General features: G+C 45.0%; 1 protein-coding gene across 1 annotated transcript in view; it reads left to right on the forward strand.

Annotated features, from left to right (window-relative positions):
- The window catches only part of patj (PATJ crumbs cell polarity complex component), a 414,550-nt gene that overhangs the window by 385,322 nt on the left and 15,577 nt on the right, over window positions 1-13,651 (forward strand). The window contains exon 45 of the mRNA XM_034001483.3: window positions 6,931-7,034. Within this exon, the coding sequence (XP_033857374.3) occupies window positions 6,931-7,034 (104 nt within the window). The remainder of the gene's footprint in view (window positions 1-6,930; window positions 7,035-13,651) is intronic.

Here is a 13,651-nt window from a genome sequence, read left to right on the forward strand (position 1 = left end):
CTGTATAGTCAGTTTTGTTTGTCTCTTTATTTTGGTGTGAAGTGCCGTGTCCTGTTTTGTGTTCAAACCTTTTATTTTCTGTGCTGTTTATTAAATGCTGAGCGAAACCATTCGCTCAGCTCCACCAAACCACACCTCTCTGTCTGTTTATTTCCTGCTTCTGGTCTGACGCCACCCACTCCGGCCGTCTTTGTGACAATGGCCTATTAAGGTCTGTTACGCTATAATTTATGCATATTGTTTCAAGATATATTAATTTTATCTGTGTTTCATAAACCTTAAATTCCAAACCCATAAAACTTATGGACAATCAAGGATTACCAATATTAATTACTTTCTCTTTTGCTTTACTGGAGTGGAAGGCAAATAAGACCCCCTCCTTTCTTTCATAGCCCTTCTGGAGTGGAAGGCAAATAAGACCCCCTCCTTTCTTTCATAGCCCTTCCATCTTGATAAGAGAAAGATGCCCCCTTCTAATGCTAGGCAGATGTTTCTGTCAAAGAACTGCTTTACACAGACTCTTTCCACTAATCACATTGTTAGTTGTCATAAAGAAATATTCTTAAACAATAATACGATACTCTATCACTACAGTAAAGTCATGAACAAGCTATAATACTCGTCAGTTTAAATATTATGTTACTTATTAGACCAAAATACTTAAAACATATTATTAATCCTATGAAATCAAATAGATCTTTTTAGTTTCAAATATCGTTCTGTCTAAAAAAGGGTTAATCATTTATTTGCAATACCTGTCCTTTGTGTCTAATTTCTATTTCTTTGACCATTATAACCTACAAACAGTCTCAGTTAGTACTGAACCTTTTTCGTAACTACAAATGGCATTATAAGATGTACTAATTTACTTCAATTAATTTACTTTACTTTAATTTAATTTACTTGAAATTAATTTACTTCAGTTTAACAGTTGCTCCTAGAATTTGTAATATCATTTCATTTCTTTGGGAATTCTTTCTAAGATTTGAATGGATGGTCTAGTTATTTAAATCTAAATACAGGCCAGTATTAATACATTAAACCTCTATAATACTATAATGACTGAACTAAGTCTGACCCTGTCCTCTGTTCACACAAAATCCAGCCAAAACAGGTTTTTCTTAAGACCTCGGCTGTTGTCAATTTCAGTGTTGATTAATATGTTGCAAAAAGTCCCTTTCTAATCTTGTCGTTGGAAACATAAATCTATAGGTGGGATTAGTGTCTGTTTTTTTCAGCCGAAATTGTGACTTTTTATCAAGCGTCATGCTTTCTGAAGATAAGACATGCAAGCAGTAAATCGTAATTCTACATTTTTCTTAAAGACTCCCTCCTATCTTCAAGGTTACCTAAATTAAATTGTCATTTTAATGTCCTAATGAAACAACGAGTGGACTGACCTATTTCATGGAGCAAGAGAGCCATCTACTGGCAATATATCCTTCCTTCAAAAGACCCCTATCCTTTTATTTTTCATATCAGAAAGTACATTTCATATTTGAAATGGTCTAGTACATGTCCAGCATATCCGCACGTTTCCAGCAGGATTCAAATTCTGTGCCAGGTTCAGCTCGAGTTGGTTCTGCAAAAACCACAACAGGTCCCTTGATCCAATGCTTTTGCATCACAGGTGTGAGTTGCCATGGTCTTGACTTCATACCTACAAAATACTTGGGTACGTTTAGCTGGGACACCTTATACAATATTCTGGATCTGTACATATTGTTTCTATACATTTCATTTTGTTCACATAGGGTCACTTTGCGAGGTATGCCCCCCATCCAGAATACTGAAGGAGGCCAAAACTCACTGTTGTTCATATTTTCAGGCACCCAGTTACTGTTACTGTGGTAACAGTAACAGTTACTGTGGAAGCGACATGAGCGTGTGGAAGCGACATCGTGGGAGAAGTACAGTCGTAGACAAGTACAACGCAGTTAGAAGCAGAAAGGAGGAATTACATCTTTAAATTAAATCTGGAGTTGCTTTAATCAGAAAACATTGCAGCTTAAAGCCTTACAGCCGCGTGTATTTTTCTGATAACAAGCTGAAACTCGGAGCAGCTGATTCAAATTCCGCAGCGTTCTGAGACACGGGGGAGGGGCGGAGCCTGCAGCACAAACACAAACAAACAAAAGGCAGACAGTCTTCCCAGCGACAACGTGTGGAAGCGACATCGTGGGAGAAGTACAGTTGTGGACAAGTACACCGCAGTTAGAAGCAGTTTGCAAGCAGGTTGACAGCTGCATAAGCTAAACTAAACTTCCAAAAAAAAAAAAAAAGGGTCTTCAAGCCACTAATCTGTGACAACTGCATGATGTGGGAAACCCGAGAAAACCCAACAGAGCTCAACCAAGTTTGTGTAAAGTGCCGCACGATCCAGGACTTGCTTCAATGATTAAGCCTGCTAGAAGGCAGTGAGACCTTGAGCAGCATAAAGCGGGGTAAGGGTCAGGTGGAGCACAAGATGGACGATTCACATCGTGAGACCCCTTCCCTTCCCTACAGACATCTTCGTTCTCTCAGGCAAAAGAAGCACCTGACTGGTTTAGATCTGCTTTTATTGATTTTTTTTAATCACAAAAACTTTTTTTATATACATTAAAGAGAAGCAATTCGTATTCACAATATAATAAGTTATACTGCATATGCACCCCCAATAAATATAATGGACAAAAATTCAAAGGGCATAATAATAGGAGCATGCTATAGACCGCCAAATTCAGACGCTGAGCAAAATAATCTGTTATACAATGACATTAGAAATGTGTGTAGAAAAGGAGAAGCCATACTAATGGGGGATTTCAACTTCCCCCGTATAAAATGGGAGAACCCGGTGGGGAGCATGACGGACGAAATTGAAATGGTGGAAATGACAAATGACTGCTTCCTAACGCAATTTGTCAAGGCACCGACTAGAGGGGAGGCATGCCTTGATTTAGTCTTTTCAAATAACGAAGACAGAATAACTAAAATGGAGGTCAGAGTTGGCAAACTCAGACCACAACATGGTCTCATTTGAAGTATTTTTTAAAACCCCAAAAGTAATGACTAAAGCTAAGGTTTACAATTTTAGAAAAGCAAACTATGAAGGTATGAAACAGAGACTAACAGAAGTAGATTGGAGTAAAATAGAGAAAACATCCACAGAAAAAGGATGGCTGTTTTTTAAAAATGTAGTACTAGAGGTGCAAAACAATTACATCCCAAAAATAGACAAATCTAAAACAAAATGGACAAAATGGTTTAATAGATCAATTAAAAAAAATATTCAGCGAAAAAAGGCACTTTACAGAGCGTTTAAAAGGGACCAAAAACAAAGTACACAGAAAGAGTACTTGGAACTGCAAACACAAGTCAAAAAGGAAGTTAGAAAGGCCAAAAGAGAGCTAGAAATCAATATTTCTAAGGGGGCTAAAACCAATTCCAAAATATTTTTCCAATATTGTAACAGCAAGAGAACATTCAAAGAGGAGGTTAAATGTCTAAGAGACACAAATGGCAAAATCATAGATGAAGAAAAAAAATAGCAAATATATTAAATGATTACTTTTCACAGGTTTTTACAAAGGAGGACACGGACAACATGCCCCACATGTCGACCTGTTCCTATCCAATTTTAAGTAACTTTAGCATAACAGAGGCAGAAGTGTTAAAGGACTAGCAGCTCTTAAAATAAACAAATCCCCTGGGCCGGATGAGATCCTCCCAATAGTACTCAAAGAAATGAAAGAAGTTATTTACAAACCGCTAACCAAGATCATGCAACAGTCTCTTGACACAGGGGTTGTACCGACAGACTGGAAAATAGCAAACGTAATACCGATCCACAAAAAGGGAGACAAAACCGAACCAGGTAACTACAGACCAATAAGCCTGACTTCTATTATATGTAAACTTATGGAAAGATATAAAATGGAAAATTACCTATATGGTAACAGTATCCTGGGAGACAGTCAGCATGGTTTTAGGAAAGGGAGATCATGTCTAACTAACCTGCTTGACTTTTTTGAGGATGCAACATTGAAAATGGATAATTGCAAAGCATACGACATGGTTTATTTAGATTTCCAGAACGCTTTTGACAAAGTCCTGCATAAAAGATTAATTCTCAAACTGAACGCAGTAGAGATTCAAGGAAATGCATGCACATGGATTAGGGAGTGGTTAACATCTAGAAAACAGAAAGTACTGATTAGAGGAGAAACCTCAAAATGGAGTGAGGTAACCAGTGGTGTACCACAGGGATCAGTATTAGGTCCTCTGCTATTCCTAATCTACATTAATGATTTAGATTCTGGTATAGTAAGCAAACTCATTAAATTTGCAGACAATTAAAATAAATTTGCCTTTTCTTCATTTTGCCATTTGTGTCTCTTAGACATTTAACCTCCTCTTTGAATGTTCTCTTGCTGTTATAATATTGGAAAAACATTTTGGAATTGGTTTTAGCCCCCTTAGCAATATTGTAACACTTGAAATATATTTGCTTACGATTGTAAGTCGCCCTGGATAAGGGTGTCTGCTAAGAAATAAATAATAATAATAATAATAATAATAATAATAATAATAATAATAATAATAATAATAATATTGATTTCTATCTCTCTCTTGGCCTTTATAACTTCCTTTTTGACTTGTGTTTGCAGTTCCAAGTACTCTTTCTGTGTGCTTTGTTTTTGGTCCCTTTTAAACGCTCTGTAAAGTGCCTTTTTTCACTGAATATTATTTTTAATTGATCTATTAAACCATTTTGGCCATTTTGTTTTAGATTTAGATTTGTCTACTTTTGGGATGTAATTGTTTTGTGCCTCTAGTACTACATTTTTAAAAAACAGCCACCCTTTTTCTGTGGATGTTTTCTCTATTTTACTCCAATCTACTTCTATTAGTCTCTGTTTCATACCTTCGTAGTTTGCTTTTCTAAAATTGTAAACCTTAGCTTTAGTCATTTACTTTTGGGGTTTTAAAAAATACTTCAAATGAGACCATGTTGTGGTCTGAGTTTGCCAATGGCTCTCTGACCTCTGTTTTAGTTATTCTGTCTTCATTATTTGAAAAGACTAAGTCAAGGCATGCCTCCCCTCTAGTCGGTGCCTTGACAAATTTTGTTAGGAAGCAGTCATTTGTCATTTCCACCATTTCAATTTCGTCTGTCGTGCCCCCCATCGGGTTTTCCCATTTTATACAGGGGAAGTTGAAATCCCCCATTAGTATGGCTTCTCCTTTTCTACACGTATTTCGAATGTCATTGTACAACAGATTATTTTGCTCAGCGTCTGAATTTGGCGGTCTATAGCATGCTCCTATTATTATGCCCTTTGAATTTGTGTCCATTATTCTGACCCATATTGATTCTGCATTGTTTTCTTTGTCCTGATTTAACACCTGGGCTTCAAGGCTATTTCTTATGTATAGCGCTACCCCTCCGCCTCTTCTGTCCTGCCTGTCTTTCCTATACAGTGTGTACCCACTAGTATTATATTCGTCTCCATCACTCTCAGACAACCAAGTTTCTGTAACACCTATCACATCGTAGTTACTTGTTAGTGCAGTAGCTTCAAGTTCTAACATTTTTTTCTGAGACTTCTAGCATTAAGATAAATACATTTAATAGTGGTCTTACCTGAGTTGTTGCCATTGTTTTGATGTGGTCTCCCTTCTGTTTTTTTGTTTTCTCCCCCCTTCCTTTCTAGTTTAAATGCTTCTGGACCTTGATTCCACCCATCAATGCTGCCCTTGTACCTTGATTCCACCCAGCAGTGCTGCCCTTGTACCCTGATTCCACCCATCAATGCTGCCCTTGTACCCTGATTCCACCCAGCAATGCTGCCCTTGTACCCTGATGGAAAAGGCTGCATTCAAGATGATAATGCAGCCGTCCAGCATGGCACAATTGTGCATAAATGGTTTGAGGACCAAGGCCACCACAATCCCTGGATCTCAATCCAGGGATTGTGGTGAACTTGAACTACGCACTCATTCTCATGATCCTCTGCCTACCTCTCAGCACCAATTACGTGAAATAATAATGACGAGAGGATTAAGATCCCTCGAGACATCTTGCAGTCTATGGCATGTTGTGTCAAGGCTGTGATCAGGGAAAATGATGATCAAGTCCTTATAAAGTGGCCAGTTTATCCCTCCTCAACCACAGCAGTGTCCTCCAGCTGTGCTGATTACAGTCATCTGCTCTTCACTTCAAGTTGTCTGCTGTAGACAAATGTGAGCAAGATCAGCTAATAGGTCTTTATTGCACAGCAGTGTATTGCCTCCAAAACATACAGAATCCAAAGTGGTAGATGGTGGTGGCTCTCACAAATATATACAAACAAAACTTGATGATTTAGCATATGTTACATCTATCTATGGCAGGCAACTGGAACTGAAGCATAGCTCCTGATCTTAGATGAAAGAACCTCAGAACACAGACTTACATGTTGTCACGGAACTCCTAGCGCTGATGAGTTCATAATACTGACATCAGTATAGACACGTACTTACCTCTCCAGTACAGAGCTTGCTCTTTAGTTGAATGGTAAGACGTTTGTCATTGAGCCGTATGGTTTGTGGCTTGCATCCAGCCCTTGCCTTTCCATTCTATCAGTGTGCTGAGATAGCATTCATTACAATGTGCTTTGATTTTTAATTGTTTTAAAGGTCCTGGTTTTTAATCAGAAAAGTTTACTGTTGGACTTCAACCATTTCCTTCAAGATGCTGTCCAAAGACTCTTTGAGAAGCTTGTAGTGTGTCATGTTATCACAGGATAATAGGATTTGAAATCTCAATGAATAACTGAGAAATTACACTTGTCAATCTGGAATAGTTACATCACCTTTTTATAATTCTTGTGTAACAGCATACATTTGAAACATTAAAAGAAATAAGCTGGTGAATTCAAGGCATATTTTGTTTCCCTTTGCCTTCAGGTGATAGCTGACACCAACATCAGTGCCATAGCCAGCCAGCTGGAGAGCATGTCTGCTGGGTCTAACTTGAGCAGCACCCCTGACATCCACACGGAGGATCCAGAGTGAGTACCTCTGACTGCTCCCAGGACTATCACTAATCTAACAGGGCAGTGGCGTTAGTGTAGGTCAGGACAAATCTAACAGGACAGGGGCGTTAGTGTAGGTCAGGAATAATCTAACAGGACAGGGGCGTTAGTTTTAGGTCAGGACTAATCTAACAGGGCAGGGGCGTTAGTGTAGGTCAGGACTATCACTAATCTAACAAGGCAGGGGCGTTATTGTAGCTCAGGACTATCACTAATCTAACAGGGTAGGGGCGTTAGTGTAGGTCAGGACTATCACTAATCTAACAGGGCAGGGGCATTAGTGTAGGTCAGGACTATCACTAATCTAACAGGGCAGGGGCGTTAGTGTAGGTCAGGACTATCACTAATCTAACAGGGCAGGGGCGTTAGTGTAGGTCTGCCACAATACAGCAAGGTCTGTGCTGTCTTCAGATAAAATCATCAGTAAAGCTTTCATTTATCATTGTACTTCAGAATTCAGTTCAGCGTACTGACTACCACAGAATACGTTTTTCTACCCTTTTTTTACATGACATAGGAAATAGGACTTTCCAGTGCTTTGATCTAGGTTGGACTTCAGTGCATTATTTATTAGTTCAGAGCAGATCATTTTGGTTTTGAAGTTTGCAATGTAAGTACTGGTAGTTAAAGTGCTGCATTTTTTTATTAATTATACAAAAAATGGTTCAGATCACATGTTGCCCTCTTGCTGGATTGAGCATTTACCTTAGTCTTAAATACCGGCACAGTGTTCAGTTTATTTAGGGGGTATTTAATACTGAACAATAGTTTGATGCCAGAGCATACACCATGCGCAGATGAGATGATTGTCTGTAAATAGCTCCCTGTCTCATTTGGTATAACACTATCAGCTCCAAATGCCATTTTAATATTTTTTAGATGTTTGCTTTCTGTGTCTCCAGTATTTTAGACATGTTTGCTCTTTGTAACTCTATACCTGGCTATCTTCTTAGTCCAGATACGGTACACTTCTTCATTCCAGAACAATCATTTGAGACTATGAAAGGATAGAGTGAGTCTGTTCAATCTGGAAGCAACAACATAGAAGCTCAAAGCTAGGCATTGAATTTTAGAGAAAAAGTACAACACAGTTTTGAAGGAACAGAACTCAGAATGATTTCAGACATATGAAGGTATAATGGAAATGTACAAGATTGTTGAGCAACAGGAGATTTCATCTGAGCAAAAGCACATAAGATCCAGGGTCCACTATACCTGCCATTCCCCCCTCTTTTTCACATTTGAAACTGGGGAAAAAACATCATTTTAACCAGTGCTGCAGCAAAAATGTAAAAGCAAACATATGACAAGTCTGGCACAACTGGTATATAAAAATGAATAAGCAGGAGAGATCCAGTGACGCTCACACGAGATGGCTGGACTTCATTAACCCTCCTGCTAATACCCCCACTGTTCGATAATGGTGTGCTCCTTCGTTCCATGAGAGCAGACCTCGATGCACACATTAAAGCAGTGGAGAAAGTGACTGCAAAGATGGACACCTTTTAAGGCAACATGAAGCAGGTGAAAACGAAACATTGCCTTGACCGTGTGGAGGCGTTTCAAGACAAACTTAATGATTTGGTAGACTGATCAAGGCGCTGCAACATGCTTGTGGTTAACCCACCAGAGGGGCAAAACAATCCCATCCAATACCTTCAAAAAATGCTGTCTCTGTGGATCCCTAGCCTTGCTCTCCCCTCATCTTCTTCCGCAATCCCGATCGAGACAGAAAGAGCACGTTGCATGTTTAATGGCGCAACACATGGCTCTAACAAACCATGTACACTAATATTTAAGTTACTTAGCTATTTGTATTGCCAAACTATTCTGCAGGGATCTTGGAAATCACAACCTATACAAGTGGCGGGTCATCTCATCAGCTTCTTTGCAGATTATTGTCTTGCTACCGATAACAAGAGGATGGCGTTCACAGAGGTCAGAGCTAAGCTTCGCCAGAGAAGAGTGGATGCTTTCCTAATCTACCCGGCAATATTGAAGGTTTCTTATGAGGGGGAAAAACAGGGTCTCCTGTTAAAGTAGAGAAATTCCTAACACATTTGACCAGCCCAGGGCCACTACCTCGCAGGAGAGCTCTCATCTTTGATTCTGCCCTTCAACAAGAGGACTCTGTTGCAGATGAGTAACTGTTATGCTTGATTTCTGCAGCCTGCAGAGCTGTGCATTTCCATGGTTGATTCTTATTATTCGGGGGTAAGAGATGTTTAATGTTAGACATCGCTGTGTGCATGTCACAGGTATTAACAGCAGGGAGGGGATCCTCAATGTTTTATCTATTATTATCACTCTTTTGCTAAACCTTGTATTAACTAAGGGAGGGGGGATCCCTCGGGTTGTGGGGACGGGTGGTTGGTGGGAGGGACGTATTGGGGGTTCTTTACTCTCTTCTTGAATTTTTGGGAGTTCTAAGTACCTTCTGTGTTTTTGCACTGATTGTAGGGTTGGATGATAATGGCATTTTCAGCTATCGATTATCGTCTGTATCGATTATTATCATGATTATTGGCCGAATAAATAAAATATTTAAAATTCTTGTAATTTATCAAATTTATACAACCACTAGTCTAAGTCACTGAGTTTAGAAGAAAAACAAAAAACACAGTATGCACCGAGTTTTTACATTTCTGGTGGGTGCCCAGAACAAACGGGAGTATAAAAATACACCTATTGTAATTTGTATATTAATAAATTAAGTAGTTTTTGTATAAAATAATACATATATTTGATTCTTATTTAAACATTTGTTATTTTGAGATTATTTATTTTCATAAAAAAGCCACCAAATGTATTAACATAACAAAACAAAATTGCCAACATTACCTGGAAGCATTTGTTTTCTTTGCTTGTGTGGCTAATCTGCCATTAATACCATTTTCACAGAAATGCAGCTACTGTGCCATCCCTGAAACGTTTTAACGAGTGTGTAAAATACCCTTTCACACAGCATGAAATTGGGCAAATTATGCTGGTGTAATACCATCACATCCCTTTCACACAGCCAAAGAGATTGTGCGAGTACAACTTTCAAACCTGTCAATCAACAGATAGTTCTCATGGCAACAACAGACTGTTCTCATGCAATCTGAAACCAAAACATGGTGCTGTCTTTTGTCAAAGAAGTACATTTGGCTGCATTTTGTTTTCTTCTCATTTTAAGTTACATCATACAGTCTAACAACCTGCATTTGAAATTAGAAATGCTGTCATGGCATCTATAACCGAGTAGCATTGCGTAATTGCCACAGAATATATTGGTGTGTGATTAACAAAGGATAAAGTCACGCACGCACGCACACACACACACAGTACTGTAAGCATCATTATCATAAACTTGTACATAAGGGGCAGCAGTGTGGAGTAGTAGTTAGGGCTCTGGACTCTTGACCGGAGGGTTGTGGGTTCAATCCCTGGTGGGGACACTGCTGTTAGTTAGAAGTTCGTCGGCCTCTTCCGAATGCTGTACGCCTCTGCCGAGTGCCTTTTGAAGGTGAACTGGTCCCTAACCGCGCCCCTCGCGTTCAGGAGAGGAGTACGTCAAGGCTGCCCTCTGTCCGGACAACTGTACGCGCTGTGCATCGAGCCCTTCCTCTGCCTCCTTCGCAGGAGGCTCACGGGGACAGCGCTCGGCGCGCCGGACACGAGGGTGGTCCTGTCGGCTTACGCCGACGACGTGCTCCTAGTGGCCTCCGATCCGGTCGATCTGGAGAGGATGCGGAGCTGCCAGAGCGTTTACTCTGCCGCGTCCTCTGCCAAGATCAACTGGACCAAATGCTCCGGGTTGTTGGTAGGCCCCTGGCGGGTGGACTCCCTCCCTGCCGCGCTCCAGCAATTCCAGTGGAGTGTGGACAGCATCAAATACCTGGGAGTCCACCTGAGCCCCGCGGAGACCTCGGTCGCAGCCAACTGGGTGGAGTTGGAGGACAAGGTGGCTGCGAGACTGAGGTCGTGGTCGGGTCTGCTGAAAGTGCTTTCCTTCAGGGGCAGGGCTCTGGTCATCAACCAACTGGTGGCGTCGATGCTCTGGCATCGACTCACCGTCCTGAGCCCGCCCCCTGAGTTTGTGGCCAGGGTCCAGAGGAAGCTGACGGACTTCTTCTGGGCCGGAAAGCATTGGGTCTCTGCGGGGGTGCTGAGCCTCCCTCTGGCCTCCAGACCCTGCAGAGATACCTGTACGCGGACCCGGCCCCGCAGTGGTGCGCGCTGGCCTCCCTCTTCCTGCGCCAGCTGCACCGCTTGGGCTACGACCGGCAGCTGGCTCGACCTCCCGGGGATCCGTCTCCCCGAGCTGCCGGTCTTTTACAGGGACCTGCTCAAGACCCGGAGCATGTTTGACATCGGCCGAGACGCGGTTCCGACCGAGGGGGAGGAATTCCTTCTGGAGCCCCTGCTGCACAACCCCCATCTAGGTGCGCAGGCGTTGGAATCCCCCGCGGTGCGGAGCCTGTTGATCTCGGCCAAGGTGACCAGAGTCTGGGATCTCCTGGATCACCAACGCTCGGCGTGGCTGACTCCCGAGTCGCTGGTCGCCAGGGCGACTCGGGGGACCCTCAGAACGGCCCGCCGAGCGATCCGGGAGTGCAAAGCAGCTTTGCACCCAGACTCTGTCGGGTATCTCGAGGGGGTCCTCAGGACCGGGGAGCCATCGTCCCTCCCTACCCCCGGCTCTCCGGTCCTGCTGATCAAACCAAAGGATCGGGCTCCCCCTCAGCCTCCCCTCGAGAATCACCTGAGCAGGATCTCGCAGTTCTCCTCGACCCCCCTTCGTTCCGTGTCGAGGAGGACCCTGTACGCGATGGCGCTCCACACCCTCCACTTCCTCGCCCTCGTCTCCCGCCGAGACACCGCTTGGCGGGAGCCCCTCCAACCCCTGGAGGGCGAGAGTCCCCAGTGGGAGGCCTTGTACTCCCCGCTGGTCCCCAGAGGGGCTGGGGACCTGGGATGGAGGGTGCTACACGGAGCGCTCGCGTCAGGAGAGGTCCTGCGTCACTTCACCGACTCGGACCCCGCATGCCTTCTGCGGCGAGTCCGAGTCGGTGTTCCACATTTATTTACTTTGCGCCAGGCTGCAGCCTTTCTTTTTGTTCCTAAAGAACCTACTGCTACAGTTCTGGCTGCATTTTTCCCCCACCCTTTTTATTTTCGGGCACCCTGTTCGTGGCTCCACCAGGAAGAGGGACCTCCTGGTGAATCTGCTCCTGGCTCTTGGCAAACTTACCATCTACAAGACCAGGAAGCGTAAGATCACCGGGGAGGGTCTCTTTGACTGTGGGGCCATGTTCAGGGCCCTCCTTCGTTCCCGGGTGGCGTTGGAGCACGCCGACGCGGAGTCCACTGGCGACATGACGGCTTTTCCACGTGTGCACGCAAGTGCACACGTACCGGCCTCGTGGTGGGGGTCCCCGGGGGGGCGAAAGAGGGCCCCCAAAAACAAAAGCGACCGCCTCGGCGTCCCCCCCTCTACCGGCAACGAGGGCCCCGGCCCTCGTAATGCCACAGAGGGGGAGAAGGAACCACCCCCCGAGGCGGTCCGGTGCTCCGCGGAAACAGCGGAGCCCATGGAAGAGGCCCCCGCCGAGAGGCCAAAGGGGAGGGAGGAACCCGTGAGGGCAGATGGAGCCCTTCGGGTAGATCCCCTCCCCGTCACTAAAGAGACCTCGGAAGCCGGCCCCGATTCCACCATCGAGGGGCCGGCCGCAGGGGAGGTCGCCGAGGGGGCGCAGGAGGGGCCCCCGACACAACACCTGCCTCGGGCACCGCCTTCCTCCAACGGCGACACGGGTCCTGAACCCTGTGTTGCCGAGGAGGGGGTGGCGGAACCAGCTCCCGAGGCAAGCATGGGCTCCGCGGAAACAGCGGAGCCCATGGAAGAGGCCCCCGCCGAGAGGCCAAAGGGGAGGGAGGAACCCGTGAGGGCAAGTGAAGCCCTTTGGGTAGATCCCCTCCCAGTCACATTTAAGACCTCGGAAGCAGCGGAGGTCGCCGAAGGGGCGCAGGAGGGGCCCCCGAAAGAGCAGCTGCCTCGGGTACTGCCTTCCTCCAAAGGCGCCACGGGTCTTGAAACCTGTGTTGCCGAGGAGGGGGCAGCGGAAACAGCTCCCGAGGCAGGCATGGGCTCCGCGGATAAAGCGGAGCCCATGCAGGCGACCCCCGCCGAGGGGCTGGAGGGGGAGGAAGAACTACCCCTCCCAGAACAAGAGGCAGGCGTGGGCTCCGCAGACAACGCGGAGCCCATGCAAGCGACCCCTGCTAAGGGGCCGGAGGGGGGAGAAGAGCCCCCCGAAGAACAAGAGCTGCCTCAGGCTTCCCTCTCTTGCGGCGACGGGGGTTTCGGCCCTCGTGCTGCCGCGGAGGGGGAGAAGGAAACACCCCCTGAGGCAGCGGCGGGCTCTGCGGATCCCGCGCTTACATTGGTCTCGAGCGCGGGAAGGAGGGGAAGAACCAGAGAGGGCAGAAGGTGGTGCCCTCGAGGTAGATCCCCTCCCCGAAGTGCAACGGGGCCAAGAAACCGGTCCCCGACCCAGCACCGAGGGACCGGTTCCAGTCACCGAGGGGGCGCGGGAGGAGCCCCTGAA

The sequence above is a fragment of the Acipenser ruthenus genome, chromosome 10 (assembly GCF_902713425.1).
Source record: "Acipenser ruthenus chromosome 10, fAciRut3.2 maternal haplotype, whole genome shotgun sequence".
Classification (NCBI taxonomy): Eukaryota; Metazoa; Chordata; class Actinopteri; order Acipenseriformes; family Acipenseridae; genus Acipenser; species Acipenser ruthenus.